The 19,316-nt window shown below is 34.0% G+C and overlaps 2 protein-coding genes across 2 annotated transcripts; both read right to left on the reverse strand.

Annotated features, from left to right (window-relative positions):
* Positions 1 to 38: 38 nt before the first annotated feature.
* Positions 39 to 12,407, reverse strand: LOC137832233 (uncharacterized). The gene is made up of 9 exons (XM_068640283.1): positions 12,096 to 12,407; positions 9,554 to 11,142; positions 9,091 to 9,445; positions 6,173 to 6,257; positions 5,111 to 5,167; positions 4,207 to 4,266; positions 3,900 to 4,121; positions 2,006 to 3,508; positions 39 to 1,065 (listed from the first exon to the last, which is right to left on the reverse strand). Exons 2-9 carry the CDS (start codon positions 11,025 to 11,027, stop codon positions 595 to 597), a joined length of 4,227 nt encoding a protein of 1,408 aa, XP_068496384.1. The 5' UTR covers positions 11,028 to 11,142; positions 12,096 to 12,407; the 3' UTR covers positions 39 to 594.
* Positions 12,408 to 15,927: 3,520 nt separating this feature from the next.
* On the reverse strand, positions 15,928 to 17,315 carry LOC137832236 (protein S40-5-like). Its single transcript, XM_068640290.1, has one exon. It carries the CDS (start codon positions 17,200 to 17,202, stop codon positions 16,435 to 16,437), a length of 768 nt encoding a protein of 255 aa, XP_068496391.1. The 5' UTR covers positions 17,203 to 17,315; the 3' UTR covers positions 15,928 to 16,434.
* Between the last annotated feature and the right edge of the window lie 2,001 nt (positions 17,316 to 19,316).

The following is a 19,316-nucleotide window of genomic DNA, read 5'->3' on the forward strand; positions in this document are numbered from 1 at the left end:
ATATTTACATTTAACAAAAGTAATGCAAGATAAAAATGTGCAGACAAAGGCAAGTCCAATGGATTGTTTGCCCACGTACTCATGGCACTTTCTTGAACATTACTTGTTGGGATATCAGAATTAGTAAATAATATTGTAGTTAGCATTAGCATATACAATTTATCATTTCCACCATAAAAAAGAGACAGTGGACGCTCGCAATAGAAAATTTTTGTACAAGATCTCCATTGATATCATGAATGAGCGAAGGCCAATTTTGCCCATGACCTTTCGCAACATATTTACAGAGACAAGATCCCTTCAACCATTGCGAGTAACAATAGAACAAAATTAAAGTCTCGATTCTTGGTGCAGCACGTCGAAAACTGTCATCCAGCACTAGCAACAATATTAGATGCCAAGCAACAACAAAAACAAGCCCAGTTAGTTGAGATGGTGCATCAATCAACAAACTTCCACATTACCATCATGGCTTGAACTTGCAAAATTCAATCATATTTGCACTCCATTTGGCAGAACATTTCAATCAAGATACCATGGCCTGGCCTTTCAATAGTCAATCCTATTCCAACCCCACTTGCCAGAATACTTAAATCAACCATTTTCATGATTACCATCATTGTTTGATCTTTCAACAGTCAAACCTATATTTAAATTTGCATTTGGTTTGCCAAAACGCTTCCTGGGTTTTCGTGGAGTGGTAGACACATGAAGACCAACAGTTGGCTGTTGTGCCGTGTCTACGGTATGTCTCTCCTCTGTGACAACTTTACCAATTGAGAAGTTTCTAGAAGCAGAAGCTTCCCCAATCATACTCGTACTGTGTCCAAGTATGGCCTTTGAAAGTACAGGATTACCTGCCGTGCACGAGTCTAAACTTAGCCATGAAGAACTACTTCGGTCATCTTGTTCCTCATTTGTCAAAGTAATATGCAGTGCTGTATTATTATTATTTGTAAGGAGGCCGCCATCAACTTGGGCATTAGAATTGGCCCTTGGCTCACCTGGTTTTTGCATGCAAGCCATATACTTTACAACATTTTCTTCAGAAGAAATTGAGACCTCCTAACGAAACAAAGTTAAGAGAGTTAGAAGGGAAGAAAAATAAACAAATAATTAGCTGAGTGAGAATATGAATTGGCTTCAGAAGAATACTGGGGTCTTGAATCTTACATAGCATATTAGCATGATACATGACTACAATGATCAACCACTAACTAACTGCCATGGAGGTTCTACTGTTCTAAAAATACTGGCTCATAATGCATTAGATCGTCATGAAACAAGAAACAGAAAAAAAAAAAAAAAAAAAATTACGTGCAACCAATGAATCAACTAGATATTTATTTAGAGCTTAGATATGGTTAAGCCAACAGAGCTGACAGGCTGGCAAGGTTAATGCGAAACTCAAATTTCGCTGATTAAGAAAGGATCCTTCCAAAGAAGGCTCCACAAGAGACAAACATGTAAGATAAAAATTTAGAAAGATGTGAATAGTGCAAACTTGAAAATAGAAGCCCTCACAATCCATGTATGACTCAAACAAAAAGTTCAGTACTTTTCAGTTTAAAGAGTTTAACTTAATAAGAAAATAATGAGTTTAGTAGTAAAGCTAAAGAACAAGGATAACATTGCTAGTTCCACATATCTTAGAAAACAAAGAAGTACTGGCCTATTTACTATGGAAAATGTTTTCCATTGTTTTCACTTTTAATAACAAAATACTACCTTGCTCTCATCTAATTTCTATTTTGGAAAATCAGTACAAAAAAGAAAGGGAATAATTGCTTTTATAATTAAATTTGAAAATGAACAATTTTTTTACAAATGAAACAAGTCTTTTAGTTTCTAGTTTCATTTGGAAGACTGAAGTACGGGGGGAATATACAAAGAGAGGATAAATTGTATTTCTTCTCCTTATTGATAAAATTTGTAATATATAAATGCACACACAGAGACAAACATGCACAAAAGGAAAAGAAAAGAGAGAATTTAAACCAAATACCTTATTTTGAACGTCAAGAGCTTGTTCACAGCCAGAACCATCCTCTCCTTCAGAATCAGTCATCTCCTCACACTCAAACTCTACACGTTCTTCAATATCTTCCTCAGAATCACTTAACTCTTCCTGCTCCATCACTATCTCGGGATGAGACTGATCACCAATCTCGTCTACATCATATCTAGCAATATTATCATTAGGAACAACCAAAGGGTCACTTGAAGCAGGCCCACGGCTGCTTGCTGAAACATTTTCACCACCCTGCTGACAATGAGGAACACTATCCTCTTGAGGTTCCCTTGATATTCTACTAATTGCTACAGTTTTCTTGGACCCTGCTGGATCACGTGCCTTTGGCTGTCTGCTTTTCACCGATCTCTCCCTTCCAGATACAGAACTAAGGTGAATCTCCAAATCAAGTTCATTGGATTTGTCATTAGGGCCAGAAGATCTATTGGCTATTGCCGATACACCACTAGTACCCAGTGACTCAGGCTGATTGGAATCAAAATTTGGTGATTGTGCATCATCAGATTTCTGTAGAAGTGGATGAAAATCAATGCCTCCAGATCTTAGAATGGAATTTTTTGACTTTAAGGACTTGTTAGCACAATCAATGTGGCTTTGTTGCTGTGAGCTATGGAAGAGACTGAGATTTAATTGTGGTTGGCTTCCTGAGAAGAAGCTGAAGGAACTAGAAGTACCAGAACTCAATTTCAATGGATAATACGGCACATTGCCATCTTCAGTGACCTGGAACAAGAGAGGATGCATCTGGAGATCGGTACAGGTGCCTTTTTCTGCCACAATAGATCTGCCTTCAACAACTTCAGATCTTTCTAATTGAGTACCTGTGACAGTGTCTTTCAATGCAGGCCTTGCACCTATAACAGGATGAATATTTTCAGATTTCTCACTATGAGGAGTTTGAGAAGCAAAATGATCTTCTCTAGAAGCAGCTACACCACCGCCAGGAGGATAAACCTTAGATGTTCCACACTGGAACCCTTTAAAATCAGTTTGAGAAACCACACGAACAGAAGGAGGAAGATTTACTGGGGGCAACTCTGGAGCTAATTTCACCAAGTGGGCATTATGTGCCCTCCGAGACCGATAAGGCTGACAATAGTACTTGGAGCTAGAAGTCACATTAAAAACTGGTTTCTTAGGATTAAAGGAGCTAGGAGCACCATTCATTCCAGTTCTCAAATCAGATGTAGTGTGGAAAAATTGAGGTAGGTTAGATACAGATGGAAATGCAGACTGATTACCATTCTGATATTGAACTTTTCCACTTAAACCATAATCTTGAGTACCTCTATAAAATCGAATATGTTGAGAAAATGCATTGTGAGCAACATTTCCTTCTCCAGATGTAGTGGGAATGCGTTCAGAATAAGCAAGAGCAGATGTGTCTGGCCTCCAATCTGCCAGAAATGCCTGGTGGACGTATGGTACATCTGAATAATCTATGCACTCTGAACCAGCAATTTCAGTATCACAATCCTGCAATAAATTCCAAAAATCCTGTGAATTCTCCCCTCAATAACCCATACAAAAGCCAGATAGCCCAGTGTTATGATAGAAAAACTGGCAATGTACTTGCATAGAGGTGAGAAGTTTCGTACATATCACACACAATTTAGAAATATATACTAATATATGTACAAGCACACCCAGAATTTACAATGATTTATAATTTCCTGTTAGCATGAGAACCAAGATTTCATAAAAGTAAATTGAAAACTGTACATTGTGTATATCTGTCACTCATCCAAAGCCATTCAGGTAGTTAACAAAGGCGACATTTAAGAAGACTATAATGGCATCTCATACACATGTAAGACCAGGGAGACAAAATTCAAAACAAGCTTCTAAGCTCAAGTTAGTAACAAACCTCTTTATCAGATATAGCCCGCCAACTTTCTAATGCGGCAGCCTTTGACTTTCTTCTTTGTGACTCATACAATCTCCTCTTCTCCCTTTTTGATTCATCTATCTTGTATGACTTTTGAGTGCCAAGAGCAATGCGCCACTGGCGTGGAAGCAAGGATGGATCTCTATGTGGAACAATATACTGCCACACTGACATCCAATCAAATTTATAAATCTTGAGTCCCTGTCATACATCAGCGAGTCAAAATAATGCTATCTAGCAGAAAATTTTCAAATCCAAAATGCAGTTGAAATGTTGAATACATTACCTCTTGAATGCATGCTATCTCCTCTGCAGTCAATGGGGAGGTTTTCATTCTTCGAACGGCCTGTATAAAGAAATCATGCAACTAATATCAACCATTATTTTCACTAAACTAGTGAGTATAGTATGGTTCCATATGTGCCACAAGCCTATAAATACAGAGCTATAATAGGCACGTAAGCTATAAAGTGAAAGAACATGCATTTCACGTTTGAAGAATTTAGCTACAAACTTCCTATTCTTTTAGGCAAGTATGGTATTTCTGATATCATATATGTTTTGTCTTTTTTTTTTAAATGTTGGAGATCTCACAATGACGAGAGATGAGATAAATTCATAGTATATAAGTGAGTGCAAACCTCATTTTACAAGCCGATTTTGTAAGGTTGAGTTAGGGTTAAAGTCAACTTTTTAATATGGTATTATAGTCATTCAGAATCTATCCTAACAATAGTTTGATGGGCATACTATGTTACCCGCTATCAGGCCACCCATAAATATATCGTCCCACCCACACACGAGTTTGTTGGTCTCGACGTGAGGGGGTGATTGGAAATCTCATATTGAATAGGGATACAAACCTCACTTTATAAACTGGTTTTGTAAGGTTGAGTTAGGCTTAAAGTTTACTACTTAAGAGTAAATACAGTTCAAGGTGAGGATTGGCACTCCCAATTCCAAGGCTAGGCAAACAAACGACTAAATGAGAATTTATATTGGAATTACAAACTGCATACCTGCACGGAATTCCTAGATTCAAACCCAAGTCATGCAGCTGTCACATGCAAAAGGCAGAGACTACAACCAATGTTCTAATATTATTTTTTTTCTAATTTTTTTTCTCAGTAATTAAACACACAAAAAATATATTGGCAACATTTCATTATATAAGATGTATATAAATTCACCTTTATTGGATTCTCTGATGCTTTTGAAGAGCAACGATTCTTCTGCCTGACAAAAATCTGTAACCAAAACATTCCATTTCATATTTAGATAGATAACAACGTTTACCACCATATTGGAATTGCTGAACTAAACTATTATTCAACAAACATTTCAAATCAACTCAAAAACTAGTAAAAAGAAGGAATGCAAGTCATCATTATGATAACAATTCAATGCAGTGGAACAAGCCCGCCTAAACACAAATGATAAATGTAGGGTCTTCGACCTAATAGCACCATGTTAAAGGGATAAAAGAAAAGTGTATCCAGGACACTGCTCTGACAACTAAGAATGTATTGGCCAACAGATAAGTAAAATAGTATACCATGTCACCTATAACAATCATTAAATAAAACCAACTTTCCAAAGCTGTATCGAGGACTCTAATTTGACAACCAAGACTGTTCATTGAGAAGTTATATGGTTTTATCTTTCAAACATGCTTGTTACAGTAAAACAAAACAGTTGCAGACACTAAGGAACAGACATGTTTAACTGCTCTTTATTTGATTTTACTTTTTTCACTCCTTAACCTGTGTTTCAGAGAATCTCACTGTTGAGTGTAGTGTTTTGCAGACACCTGGTTTTAGTATTTCTTCAGCCAAAAGAATGTGAGGCATAGAGTCAGAAAATGGCAAGTGGAACCATGTAAGCCTATATTGCATTTGGCCGGAGGATGTCCGTCCGTCCAATTACTACTAAAGGGTCTTAATTAATCTAATCAATAAATCATATCCAAACCATTTAATCATACAACTTTGTATGATGCCCAATAAAAGAAACAACTGATTCAAGTCTCTATAAAACCATAAGAATTCTCCCATATCTAAAGGACGGAAAGCATAGAAAATAAAACTTAACATACAGATTTCTGCCAAAAAAGACAGTCTATTCACTGCAAGCATGAACAAGATAGCAAAAAAAATTAAATGAAGATGATTCAACAATAAAAAAATTTGCCCACCTCCTCACCCCCAAAAAATCCTCAAAAGAAATCTGCAATAGTAGTAACTACTAACTACCTGATGCTTGGACTTGCAGGGAAGAAAACGTTGTTGAATTGCTTTCCAATCTGTATTATATTCCATTATCCCTAAGGCTAGTAATCTGGAATAAAATTAAAACGAAGAGACGTTAACTCCATACGCTTCTCATATGCAACTGAGATAAAAAAAATTATAAAAAAAGAGATAAGTAAAACAGGCAAACATCAACAGAACATAATAATGTCAATTTGTCTTTGATCTCACAAAAACCACAATAGGTGATAGTGATATATATATATATATATATATATATATATATATATATTATATACACTAAAAACATGTTTAATGATAAAATAAAATATTCCCATTAAAAGGAAAGTCTAGAAGTGTACAAAAAATAGAAATATACTTGAACATGCTCTCTTGAACACATACACATAATTCAAACATAGACTACTGAATAACCAAGAGAGAACACATGAGCATCAAATTCAAGGGAACACGCGCAACAAGACAGAATGTTGACAAAAATATCTTCACCAGAGACATCTCAAATGATTATTTTTTTTTTTCTGATTCACTTATCAAAATAGCTTATTCGTATTTATAACCAACTTTAGCACACATTGAGGTCTAACTGGAACTTTTTAAATTACTAAACAAGCATAGTATAATACGCAGTTGTATTTTCATTTGAGACAAGATGAACATACACAGTAGAGTTTTGCTACTTTATCAAGCTTCATGTCCTCATACACACCAATTCAACAACCATGTTGCATTTAGAGGGATAAAGAAGAAACACAGAACAAAATGTTTTAATGAGAAATCAAAATGGGAATGTTTTATTATTATACAGTAGAATGTGTTACATAGGTGTTGAGTTTTTCAAGTATAGGTTATACAAGACATTCATATTGGACTTTGGGGAGACTATTTCCTAAGCTACTGTTATTTGAGTGCAACTTATAAACACTAATAGAAATGAGTTTTCTTGTGTGATAGATTAACATACAATTCCTAAGGTTGTTAACTAATATTATTTTCAGCAAGCCACATCAATTAATTCAATCTGGATATTAACATTCACCATTAAAATTTAAACTCATAAAGTACTACATCTAAGTGTCATGGCTAGTAGGGCAATATTGTTCCTTTGAGAATTTATGCCTCCTGGCTTCAACCTGTGCAGATTTAAGAGAGGCAACATTAGTTCCAGCATAGGGAACATGGATAAAGGGGACAAAACCTACAGAATCTGAATAATATTACATTTGTTGTTGAGATTCTACACTGGCTAGCTATATGTTCAATGTAGTCTTTATAGTCGGTTTGTGAGGTTGAGTTAAATCCTAAACCCAAATTCTAAGAAAGTATCAAAGTCTATCACAAATTTGTTGGACATCTCGCATCAACTAAAAATATTATCAAATGTAGAGGGTGCAAATTTGACCTCATAAGTTGATTTTGTAAGACTAAGTTAAGCTGAAAGTCCACTTTCTAAAATGTTATTAGAATCTATTTAAGCAAATTTTGTTGGGATTACAATGTTATCTGCCATCGGTTTACTATTGGACCAGCCACAAATACCTAGCTCCACACTTGAGATATTCAATCCTCCTCGACAAGGTGTATTGGAAATCTTATATCAACTAGAAATATAGTCAAATTATAGTATGTAAGTTAGTGTAAACCTTACCTTACCAAGTTAGTTTTGTGAGGTTAAGTTAGACTTAAAGTTCACTTTCTAAGATGATATATCGAAGACTATCCTAGTAAGGTTTATTGAACATATAGTGTCACCCACCATCAAACCATCCATAAATATCCATTTCCACACTAGAGATGTTCAGTTCTCGACGTGATAGGATGTGTTTGCATCAACTACTGCCTTACAAGCCAAGTTTGTACAATTGAATTAGGCTTAAAGTTTACTTTCTAAGATAGTATTAGAATCTATCCTAGCAATGTTTGTTGGGTCTATCGTGTTACCCTCTGTCAGACCGCTATTGGACCACCCACAAATATCTAGTCTCATACTCAAATGTCTAGTTCTCGACATGAGAGTGTGTTAAAGATCTCACATCGACTAGAAATGATCAAATTATAATATATTAGTAAGTGCAAATCTCACCACACAAGCCAATTTTGTGAAGTTGAGTCAAACTTAAAATCCACTTTCTAAGAAAATCCATTAAAGGGTCACCTGGATTTGTTTATGCTTTAGATGTCTATTCCTGAACATGAGGGAGAATTGTTGTTGGCCATCCACTTTTGTTCACAATTCAGATGTCCACTTATTAGATATGAGGAGGTGTGTTGAGATATCACGTCAACTAACGATATAGTCAATGTAGTCCTTGAAAGATTGAGCAGTTTTCTCCTCACAATCAAATTTGTAGGATAGTTGGCCCTAAGACCATATTCTAAAATATGTCAAGCTAATTTCATGAGGTTAAATTAGAATCAACCCAAGTCATAAAATAGTGCCAAAATCTATCCTAGATCTGTTACAAGGCAATGCATTTGTTTACACTTCAGATCTGTATTCCTAAGCATGGATGCGCAGTTATCTGGCCACCTGAATCTGTCCACACTCTAAATGTCCAATCCTGGGCATGAAACCGGACTTGAGAGATCTTCACATTACAAGCAATATTTGTGGGATTAATTTCGACCCTAAGACAAACTCTAAGATCTGCTAAGGACATGTGCAGGTTTAAGAAGCACGACATGTGTAATATTCTTTGAACATACTCAAAGTCGTATATAAGAGTTCAAAAGTTTACTTTCATACTTTAGACCTCCAAGCTACCTACCTATCTACATCACAAACATATGTAAAGATAGTGTGTAGTAATGTTGTTAAGTAAACAGAATAAAAATCAAGCATTTTCATAGTAAATCATTTAATACAGTTTGTTAGCATAATGAAGAGGCATGCAACTTACTCATCCTCAGAATCAGTGAAAAGTATCCTATTTACAACTGCTGCTGGGGGTGGCTTATGTGGGAATAATGCTGGATTGAACAAGGCCAAAAATCTTTGAGCTAACTTTGCAACTTCCTTCGGCACCAAAGCAATTGACTGCTTCTTTGTACTTTCAACAAGCATAGCAGCCAATGTTTTCTTTGGTTGTTGTTGACCAGGTGAAGTTGAGACTGCATTAACTGCTCTAGAGATGGTTCCACTACAAATTTCACTATTAGCTTCAGCAACTGATGAAGAAAAAGGAAAGAGAGGTTCCTTTTCAACAGGTAAATCAGAACTAGACTCAATGTATCTCTTTCGAAACTCTTGGGCAGCTGTAAAAGGAATTTCAAACCAATTCCTGAGTATGCAGAATTTATTTTTACAAACCAGTACAAAATGGAATAACCAGAAGAAAACTTCAAGTCTTTAAAATGACCTACCAGACTTAATGTCGTCTGTGTATCTTCTTACGAAATGAAGAGGAGAAACATCCAAAATAGACTTTACAGGGCCTCTTACAGAGGGAACCCAGAAAGAACCCTCAGCAGGTCTGCAACAGCTTTGCATGTTCAAACCTTCAGAGGATCTCAGAATTGATTGAGAACACCAAACGTTCTGTGTATCTTGTTGAGGACCATTTTCTTGTGTATTGGACTGAACCTGGGCAAACTTTGAGCTTCCGTCAGACACAGAGGAGCAAGCAAACGATGGAGAAAAGCAAACGGTGGGATACGGAACTCTTTTTGAAGCTAATATTTCATCACGTTTGCGAAGCATCTCAAAAAGCAAACCTTGAACCTGAGAAGCAACCTGTTTTTGGGAAGGTTCAAGAACAGACAAAGAGAACACCTGAATAAGAAGCTGTACATGCTCATGTATCAAACAATGCAACTGACCAATCTGCAGGGGAGTGAACCCATTGACAAGACCATTTACTGAAGCAGAAGACTGAAAGCTCAGAGAAGCCTCAGGAACCAAACCTTTTCCTGAAGCTAGGGTTCCATTAAACCAATTAGGCAAAATGGGGCGCAGTGGCCTCTTGACTTCTCCTAATGTTTTCTTCTCACATTGGACAGAGACCTTTTGACGCTTATTTTGCCTAGTCTCAGGTCGTCGTCCAGCTCGATCAGACTCTTTTCGGGTTTTTACCATCGAGTTGTCTTCAGCATCACTCTCCAATAACTCCTCCAGTTCTATCTCGAAGTCTGCATCGTTATCCTCATCATCGTCAAGATTTTCATTTTCATGAGTTGAAAGACCATCATCATCCCCACCCTGTAAAACAGCTGTTAAAAACTTTTTATACTCTTCTTCATCATCAGCATTTTGGAGATCATCATCGTCGTCAGTTTCTTGAAGAAAAGTCTCGAGCTCATCAAGTGTAAAACTTGCAAGTGAATAACGAGCTCTGGTGCGCATACAGATAGCATCCTCATTGTCTATGTCTATTACAGGACTTCGAGATTTTGTTTTGTTACTTAGCTCTTCTGTCCTAGAACCATTGCCATCAGCCATACTGGTTAGGTCATTGTGCTTCACTTGATTAATCTCAGACAGAGAGATCATACCAGAAGGTTGTAAAATAATTTCCTCCTCACCATGTTCAGTATCTACAGCAGTACATATTTTCTCCTTAGTTGTTACCTTTGATAACTCTGAACGTACAGACGGCTCACTAGTGACCACATTACCATCCAAACCATCAACTTCAGAGCTCAAACTTGAAGATGCTTCTTGTGAAAGTGTTTCCTTTAGAAAAGGGTTAAAATCTGCATCTTCATCTTCCTCCTCCTCCCCTTCTTCTTTATCCTCCTCAGGTTTCAAGGTCCTTCCATGGTTATCAGAAGAAAAAAGTGCATTCTGATTCATGGCAAGGAAAACTTCGGCTGACTGTGAATTTGAGCCTAAAGGCATCTTAAAAAAACAACGTATGGCTACAGTTTACTCTTGAGCTGAGATCCTCAGAGACATTCAAAAGTATGTGAAAGAGGCAATATCCATACAACGGAATTTGGAATGACTACAGACCCTGAAGAAAGCAAAAGCAGTAACAAACACATATGAGGGTGTACAGTGTATATGCATATATCTTCCTACTCCAGTCACATCTAGAAGATGTATGCAACAAAAATCTATTTCAAAGCAAATACTGATTTTATTGAAAACTACATCAAACCAAAAGACTAAAACAATAATTAACAAAAGAAGGTGACTTTTTATATTCCCAAAATTCCGAAGTTTCCAAAAACCCAGTTAATCTCCAGTCATATCAGCATTCATTAAGCATATAAAAAAATAACTAAACTAGGAAGAGAAAAAAAAAAGGAATAAAGGATACAATCACAATAACTTACATGTCACACATGATCTTTTATAATTTTATCACAGTCTATGAGAAATCATGAGACTGAAAAAATATAACAACAGACCAAACCACTTATTCGAGTATAATCACTAACAAGATTACATTATTGTATTATTGTGTACACAGTGGACGCAGATTTTGTTGTGTTACTTAATAAAGTCAATGCACAGGTATTCTCCAGCACCCTCCCCCAACCCCTTCACCGGAAGCATACAGGATTATCCTTTCTCCCAATGAGAGATTAAGCACAATACAACAATCCCCAATAAACTCTGACAATTAAGGAAATAATCTTTGATCACCCTTCCTCTGATGACAAACACTCCAAAGCATAACACTTTCCACAAGCTAGAACTCTCAACATCCAACAATACCTAAACGCAAACTGAACCCAAATTGCATTGTTAAGGAAATTAATTCAGAAAGCCAAGAGCTAATTCTCAAATCCAAGCAACACCCCAATTGCGATTGATCGATTTACTTTCAGTGCAACGAATAATAATAATTAAAAATTGACAACAAGAGAAGGTGCATTGCAAAGAACCCTAACAACCTAAAGCAACTTGTGCCTAACCAAAAGAAAGAAAGAAGTAACCAATTAGAGGTGAGAGACGCACGTGTTGAAGCGGAGAGTTGCGTCGATGCTGCGTTGGGCGAAGAATTTGTGGAGCGAAATGAGTGTGCCGTGGAGGAAGAGGTGTTCGAAAGCAAAGACAGAGCTCGTACGACACTGTTTTTTCTTCTCTTTTTTTTTTTCCTTGCTTCTGTGTTTATGCAACGGGAAATTTTCCTGCGTTTTACACCCTCGTCTTTCTCTCTTTTCTTTTTACTTCTATTCTCATCTTTCTCTCTTCTTTTCTTTTTCTTCTATTCTCATCTTTCTGTCTTCACGAATCAAAACGCACAGCTCTGAGATCATCCTTTCTCCCTCCTCCTTCTCTTTATTCTTTTAAATATCTCTTTTTCAGATCCTCTAAACAAATTTTACTGAGATTTATTATCATAATACATATAATATTTATATTGTGCGTAATTAAATTATAAAAGAAAATAAAAACTTAAACTAATGCATATTTTTAATATATTTTTTTCAAAACAAAGAAAACATTAGAAATATTAAATAAATAACTATTAATAGTATATACTTTTTCAAAAAAAAGTGACTCTTTAAAAGAATAAATATTGGCACAATACAAAACATAATTGAAACCATTCTTGTAACACAACATGAATGCATAAAATGTTCGTTATGTATAATCTTGAAAAACAGTTTTAAAGTTTTATTTGTAAAAATGAAATGAGTTTACCTGAAAGTAATGGCTGAGAAAGTTAAATTGTCTGGTAATTAGTACCTAAAGTTTTCCTTGAACAAGGTTCAAGTCCAATGTTAATTTTTAAATGCAAAACATAAAACAAAGGTAAATAATCAAATGTTTTTTTTCTTCTACTGCTCAAATCTAAGCCATTAGAGTTTTCAATGAGGTGATTATTTTCTGCATTTCCATAAATTCTCTCCACAATTCCAATTGGAATTATAACAATATTATTTTAAATTTTTTAATTACTCATTCCAAAATCAGATTTTCAATACCATTTAAGATATATTCTATAATATTTCATTAGGAAATTTTAAAATTAATACTTTTAGAAGGATTAAACATTTTATAATATACTTTAAATTATTTTTAAAATCTATTTCATGTTTTTAATAAATTTTATTACAAGCTGAATTATCAATCCAAAGTAATTAAAGTAAATTCTAACATTTTTGTAATAAAAATGTTACTTTTGTCTTTCCTTTTTAATGAAGAGGTAAGAGAAGAAAAAAAAACTATAAAAATACAGGAAGCAATTGTTATAGCTAGTATTTGGTAAAATTTTCCACCACTTTCATACCTTCATCCTCACCCTCCATATTAATCGAGAAGACTCGGTTTTAATTTTTTTTAAAAATTAAATAATTATAAATAAAGTATAATTTTATATTTTTAAATAATTTTAAATATCTCACACTTTCACATTTGTCTTTCAACCGCATATCTTATTTCTTAGTATGAAAATAATTTTTTTTAATCTTATACACAATTTTTATATATCATTGATTTTTTTTTCAGGGTTTTGTAATTTCCAAAAAAATAACTAAAAATTTAGAAAAATAAAATGTTATTTTTCTTAAACTAATAATAAAAATAAACATATTTTTTAAATATCTTTATATTTTATTTGATTCAGATTTTTCATTGTTGAAAGAAAAAAAAATAACCAGTGTTAACTTATATTTTTTTGACACAAATTAACTAAAATAATTTAATACTTTTATTTATCTTTTCTTAATATTTAAAAAATAAAGAACATCAAACAAAACTTTAAAAATAAAAAGGAATCAATTTAAATGTAATATTTTATTAATTTCATTTTGTATAGAATTTTTTTTAAGAAAATCTTGAATTTTTAATCTCTTTTTATTTATTTATATTTTAAAAAATTAATGTAGATAAAATGTTTTATTAATTTTAATTTGTACTTCAATTCAAAGGTATTGTTATAATTTAAAAAATTATAAAGATGTAGGAGAGTGTATGAAGATTTTTGGGAAAAATTGCCATTGTTTTTATTAAATTTAGTATTTCAAAAGAGTCAGTTGGTTTTTAAAAAAGAAAAATTGACAAATTTTTCAAAAACTTTTTGTAAAAAATTGAGTTTGTTAAAAATAGAAATCCTGAAAATAATGATGAAAGCGCAGAATGTATGGTCCAAAAACTGGGGGCTTGTGAAGCGAAGATAAAATACTCATTTCCTTTTCACGAAAAAGAGGCTCTTAATGTTCACTCCCACTCTTGGACCTAACTGAACTTCTTTCAATGCCTGTACCCATCATTCAAACCATTTCACCTCTTTCTCTTTCTTTCACAGGGCCCATTTCTCATTCTCCACAATTTTTTCTTCATCAAATCAGATATTTCGATTCTCAATTTAACACTTATTTTCAAATAATACATATCATGATGGACTCACGTCAGATTTAGGTTAATCATTGCACCATTGTTTCATTGCCTTTACTTATTCTTAATTTTATAAGGATTGCCATTATTTTCCTTTTTCCTTTTCTAAAATTATAATTATGTCATAGAAAAATCATTTCCTTAATAACGTCAACAAATACTCGTTAAGATATAATTGATATATTTCTGATACCATACTACAAAGTGAATTTTAATCCTGACTCAACCCATAAAACCAGCTCATGAATTTAAGGTTTGTCTCCACTTATATATTATAAATCTCCAACAATAATTTTAAAATGATTGTTTTTCTGTGAAAAAATAGTAATTTTAAAAAAATTATTATATCTATTGCACCTAATCATTTCCTGAAGTTAGATATCATTCATCGATGTTAACTGTATTTTTTTAATATGATTTTTTTGTTTGCATCAGTCAGTAAACGACATATATGTAGAAAATAATTATCATGATCAGATTACTATTAAAACTCAAAATCGAAATATAGGAATCAGTTCTGTGTGACGTAGAATGAGAGAGAGGGACACTCAGAGTTTTCGTAATTTTCATACGTGCTACTAATGTGTTTATCACTATTTTAGTGCCTGTTTAGTTTCACATTTCAGAGTAAAGTTTCGTTATAAAACGTAATAAATTATGCAAAACCAAACAAAATAGTTAATTAATAATTTCTTTCATTTCATTCTCTGTGTGGTTTAATTTTTTATGATTTTTAAATGAATTGTCATTTATTTATTTCAATATTTATAATTTTATTTTAAATAAATATCATAGTCCTGTAAACTTTTTCATCATTAGTCATAAATCAAATAGACGAGAAAAAATATTGCTGAACAATAATTGATACCAATTTACTATTTTAGTTATCCACAAAAAATAAAGTACGATATTTTTTCATGTCATGGTACTTACTGTCTAACATGATTTTGATTAAAACAAATATTATATTCGTGAATTTATTTATTGTTTTTTAATTATATACGAAAAACCTGAAATGACAGATAAATTAAAATGGAGAAAGTAACTATTATTGATTACCATCTGGTTGATCCCAGTCAAGAATTATTTTGTAAAAAAAAAAGGTAAAGATATATAAATATATATATATAAAAAAGTGGTTGGTATTTTCTATGGCTAAACATATAGGGTCCCCATTTCAAAAAGAGAAGTTGAAGAACTTATGTGATTCTCAGCATTTGCACAAGAACCAACCAATCAAAGTGATCTTGAAACACTTTTGTGAGAAAACGGTGTTCTTTGTCTCATTATCGGCAAACCGTAATAATACCATTAATTAGCATTACTTTTAATTTTCAGAAAACCAATCATCTTCTTTCGTTGTTATATACTTGTTATATCACATCACTTAAACCTAAAATTAATTTAACTTTGAAATAAACAAACCGTAAATTAATCTAGCAGAAACTGGAAGACATAAAGTGGCCTTGGCCGGAGAAGATCTTGATCAAATTCACAAATTCCAATTACATGCTAATTAATTATCACGGCTCAGGCTCACTGGCCACTGAGTTGGACTCTCATCGTCCGAGTCCACTCAGCCGAATCATCGCCCAGAAAAACCAAAATAATTGTCTTTAACTACCCATCACTTACAACCTCATTAACAACAATGATAATAAATATAATAAACACAACTTATATTCAGTTCCATAAATATTTTTAGTATTATTTTTTTAACTAAAATGAGAGATTTATTTTGATAAATCATCAAAATAATACTGCAATTCTAGTTAAAAAAACAGAACTAAACTTACTTACAAAACTGTGTTTTGTGTTTATGACTTGTAGAAACATAAACACTGCACTCTACACACTGGTGTTTATGTGGCTGTATTTCTTTTACGATTAATTTTATATATTCTGATAATTTTATGGTGCAAACCCGAAGAAAGCCCAAACCTGAACTGAGCCATCACCCATCGAACCCGGTCTGGCTCCAGACCGCGTCACGAACCCGGCTCAAGTCCCGGCCCTTCAAAGTGCGGCCCACGCCTTCAAATACCGAATTCGCCACCATCTTTTGGCTACGCGCCAAGTACTCATGCGGTGGCTCCATCTCCGACTCGTCATCTTCCTCCTCGTCGTTCATCGACTCGACCGAGTCCACTCGGAGAATCTTGCTCCAGTCTGGCACGTTCACCGGTGCCGACGTCGCCACGTGGCGCCCGCGTGGCGTCGCTGCCATCTCTTCACGCGCGCGGTACTGGTGCACGATTCGCTGCGACGAGCCACTCGCCGGAGCTTCAAACGCCAACGATAGACCTCCCACGCGCCGGTGGTCCTCCCTGTCGCGGGGAATCCGCCGCTGGTGGTCCCCGCCGTTGCTTCCGGAAGAGACGTGTTGCTCCCACTCGACCTCGCCGGAGTCATCGCCGGTGCTCCAGATATCCTCCTCCCGGAGCTCCGACGGTTCCACGGCAGCCGAGCCGCGGCTGTTCACGTACTCGTAGGTTCCCAGGAAACGCTCGCTCCGGCTGGTCGTTAGCTTGCGTCCTTTGGCCATATGCGGCGGCGGAATCAATTGCGCCGCCGCCGAAAATTTGATCGGAAGTGGCTGACGATAATAATTACGCACTATTTTTTTAGCACAGCTCTTACGAATCCATTGCTCTAGTGCTTGAGCTGGGGGACACATCGGTGCCACTTCCTCTGTATATATAATGTTTGTTCGCAATTTCATTTGAATTTGTATTTGGGGTTCATTTTCTGTGAATTTACTCTGGTGTAAGTAATGTTACGGTGACATGGAATTTAACTAATGGCGACGACAGAGTTAACGTTGAAAAAATATATTATTATAATATTACGTGTGTTGTCGTTGGTGGCACGCGACTGTGGCAGAGCGTGGGATAACTCGCCAATTTTGTGAGAGTGAAAAAGAATGGCACCACTGTGTGCATCTTGAGTGGAAGTTTCTATTTTGGGATGTTAAGCCCTCTCTGGAACATATGAAAACTTTTTTTCCATTTTTGGGCCATAGTAGAGAGTTAGAGAGAGAGGCTTCGCTCATTTTTCATTGCGGTCAAAACAGAGGAAAAATAAAGATGCAGAATATTCAGGTTTTTTTAGTGGTCTCACACTCTCACTGTTAAGATTTCTATTTATGTTACTAAATCTATTCTTAATTATTTTTTATTTTTACTTCCAATTTTCTTTTTTAATCTTTTGTTCTCAAACGCATGCTTTCTTTATTTAGGTTTTGTGGAAGAAAGAGACGTGAAAGGAAAATAAACATTTGTCGTAACAATATCTATCTCGCTTGTAATAGAATAATAGAACACGAGCCAGAGAAAACAAAATTCTTATTTTACTCTTTTATCCAAAAATCAAATCATATTGGAAGAAACCAAAAGCTCTCTTACAATTATCACCATTGTCAAATTTTTAAATTCACGTTAACATGTAAATGTCATTTAATACCCTTATAATTCCCTTTTTTAATCTATCAAACAAATCGAAACAAATATTTACCAATTTATATTGTTTTTCTCCGCTAAAGATAACTTAAAATTTTATATATTTTTATCTTTTATTTCCTTTTCTTTCCTTGATACGAAGGGGGCAATTTCATTTTCTTTTCGCCGTTGTTGTTGAGAAAATGAGTTATGAGAAAATGAATGTAAGTTTCGAGTTTTAAATGCAGCAGTACAAGAAATGCTACTCCATCGAAAATGTACTTGAGTTTCAATTCAAGCCATTATTGTGACAGGAATCTTAGCATATTATAAGTTATTGTAGTTAGTCCTTTTAATATTAGTGATTTTTATTTTAGTTGTTGTAAAGAAATGTTTTTATAGTATTGAGATAAACATTTTTAGATGATTGATAGAAAATTAATCTAAAAAATATGTTCTAATCCAATCTATATTGTTTGTAGTAGAAGTTTATCTAGAAATCATTTTCTATATTCATCTTTAAAAACACATGGAATTTATAACAAAAGTTATTTGTCAATATTTTCTTTTTCAACCAAATGACCAAATAAGTAATGTTTGACTCTTTGACTCAATAATCAAACAACCAAAAAACTTGGAGTTGAATTATGGGTGGTCCTTTATAGTACTTGAAATCCTATATAAAGTATAAAAATTACAATAATGAGCTAAGTTAATATGTCATTGAAACATTTAGAATGAAAAAGTTAAATTTGTAGTGGATTTTTATGTTAAAAAAAATATAGAACTAACTTTATACTTTAATGGTATAAATGATTGAGCAAATTATCTATGCAACTTCATACCTTATCATCTTCCACCCCCACTTTTTTTTTTTAATTTTAATAATATTTTTCTGAGTGTGCTGGAGAGTGTGGATATTCTTCTCTATTTTGAAGCGATGGTGATTGGTGGTGAAAGTTGGTAGTTGATAAAATTTTATGATATTTTTATTAGTAATGTCTATGTTTTAGTTCGTTCGTTTTTTTATTTTTTGGAAATCATAAAATAAATAAAAACAGAACAAATGGAGTACAAAACTAAAAAAAAAAATATTTTCACACTGAAAAATGACGAATACAACGAATCTTCTCATCGACCATTTCACATACATACTTAAATTATGGAATTGTTCTCTCAAACGTTACGACCAATAAACAATGGAAGTGTTGTAGTTAAAAGGGAAACATGCAACTAGATATATGAGAATGCAATTCAGATTATGTTTCATTTAGGATTATTTAAAAAATTTAAATAAATTAAAATCAACTTTTCACAATATTATATTGAGATACATGGAAAAGACATAGAGGTAGAAGAAAAAGGAAGGTATGCATATGAAAAGATAATTTGGTACAAC

Source organism: Phaseolus vulgaris, chromosome 6, assembly GCF_000499845.2.
Source record: "Phaseolus vulgaris cultivar G19833 chromosome 6, P. vulgaris v2.0, whole genome shotgun sequence".
Taxonomy (NCBI): domain Eukaryota; kingdom Viridiplantae; phylum Streptophyta; class Magnoliopsida; order Fabales; family Fabaceae; genus Phaseolus; species Phaseolus vulgaris.

Bases quoted from the DNA above. Each gene is read 5' to 3' on its own strand.
- LOC137832236 (XM_068640290.1), bottom strand. From the start codon at position 17,202: ATGAAATTGCGAACAAACATTATATATACAGAGGAAGTGGCACCGATG.
- LOC137832233 (XM_068640283.1), bottom strand. From the start codon at position 11,027: ATGCCTTTAGGCTCAAATTCACAGTCAGCCGAAGTTTTCCTTGCCATG. The intron at 6,258-9,090 runs GTAAGTTGCATG...ATTTTATTCCAG, and splicing joins TTCACTGATTCTGAGGATGA to ATTACTAGCCTTAGGGATAA. The intron at 4,267-5,110 runs GTGAATTTATAT...TTCTTTATACAG, and splicing joins CATCAGAGAATCCAATAAAG to GCCGTTCGAAGAATGAAAAC.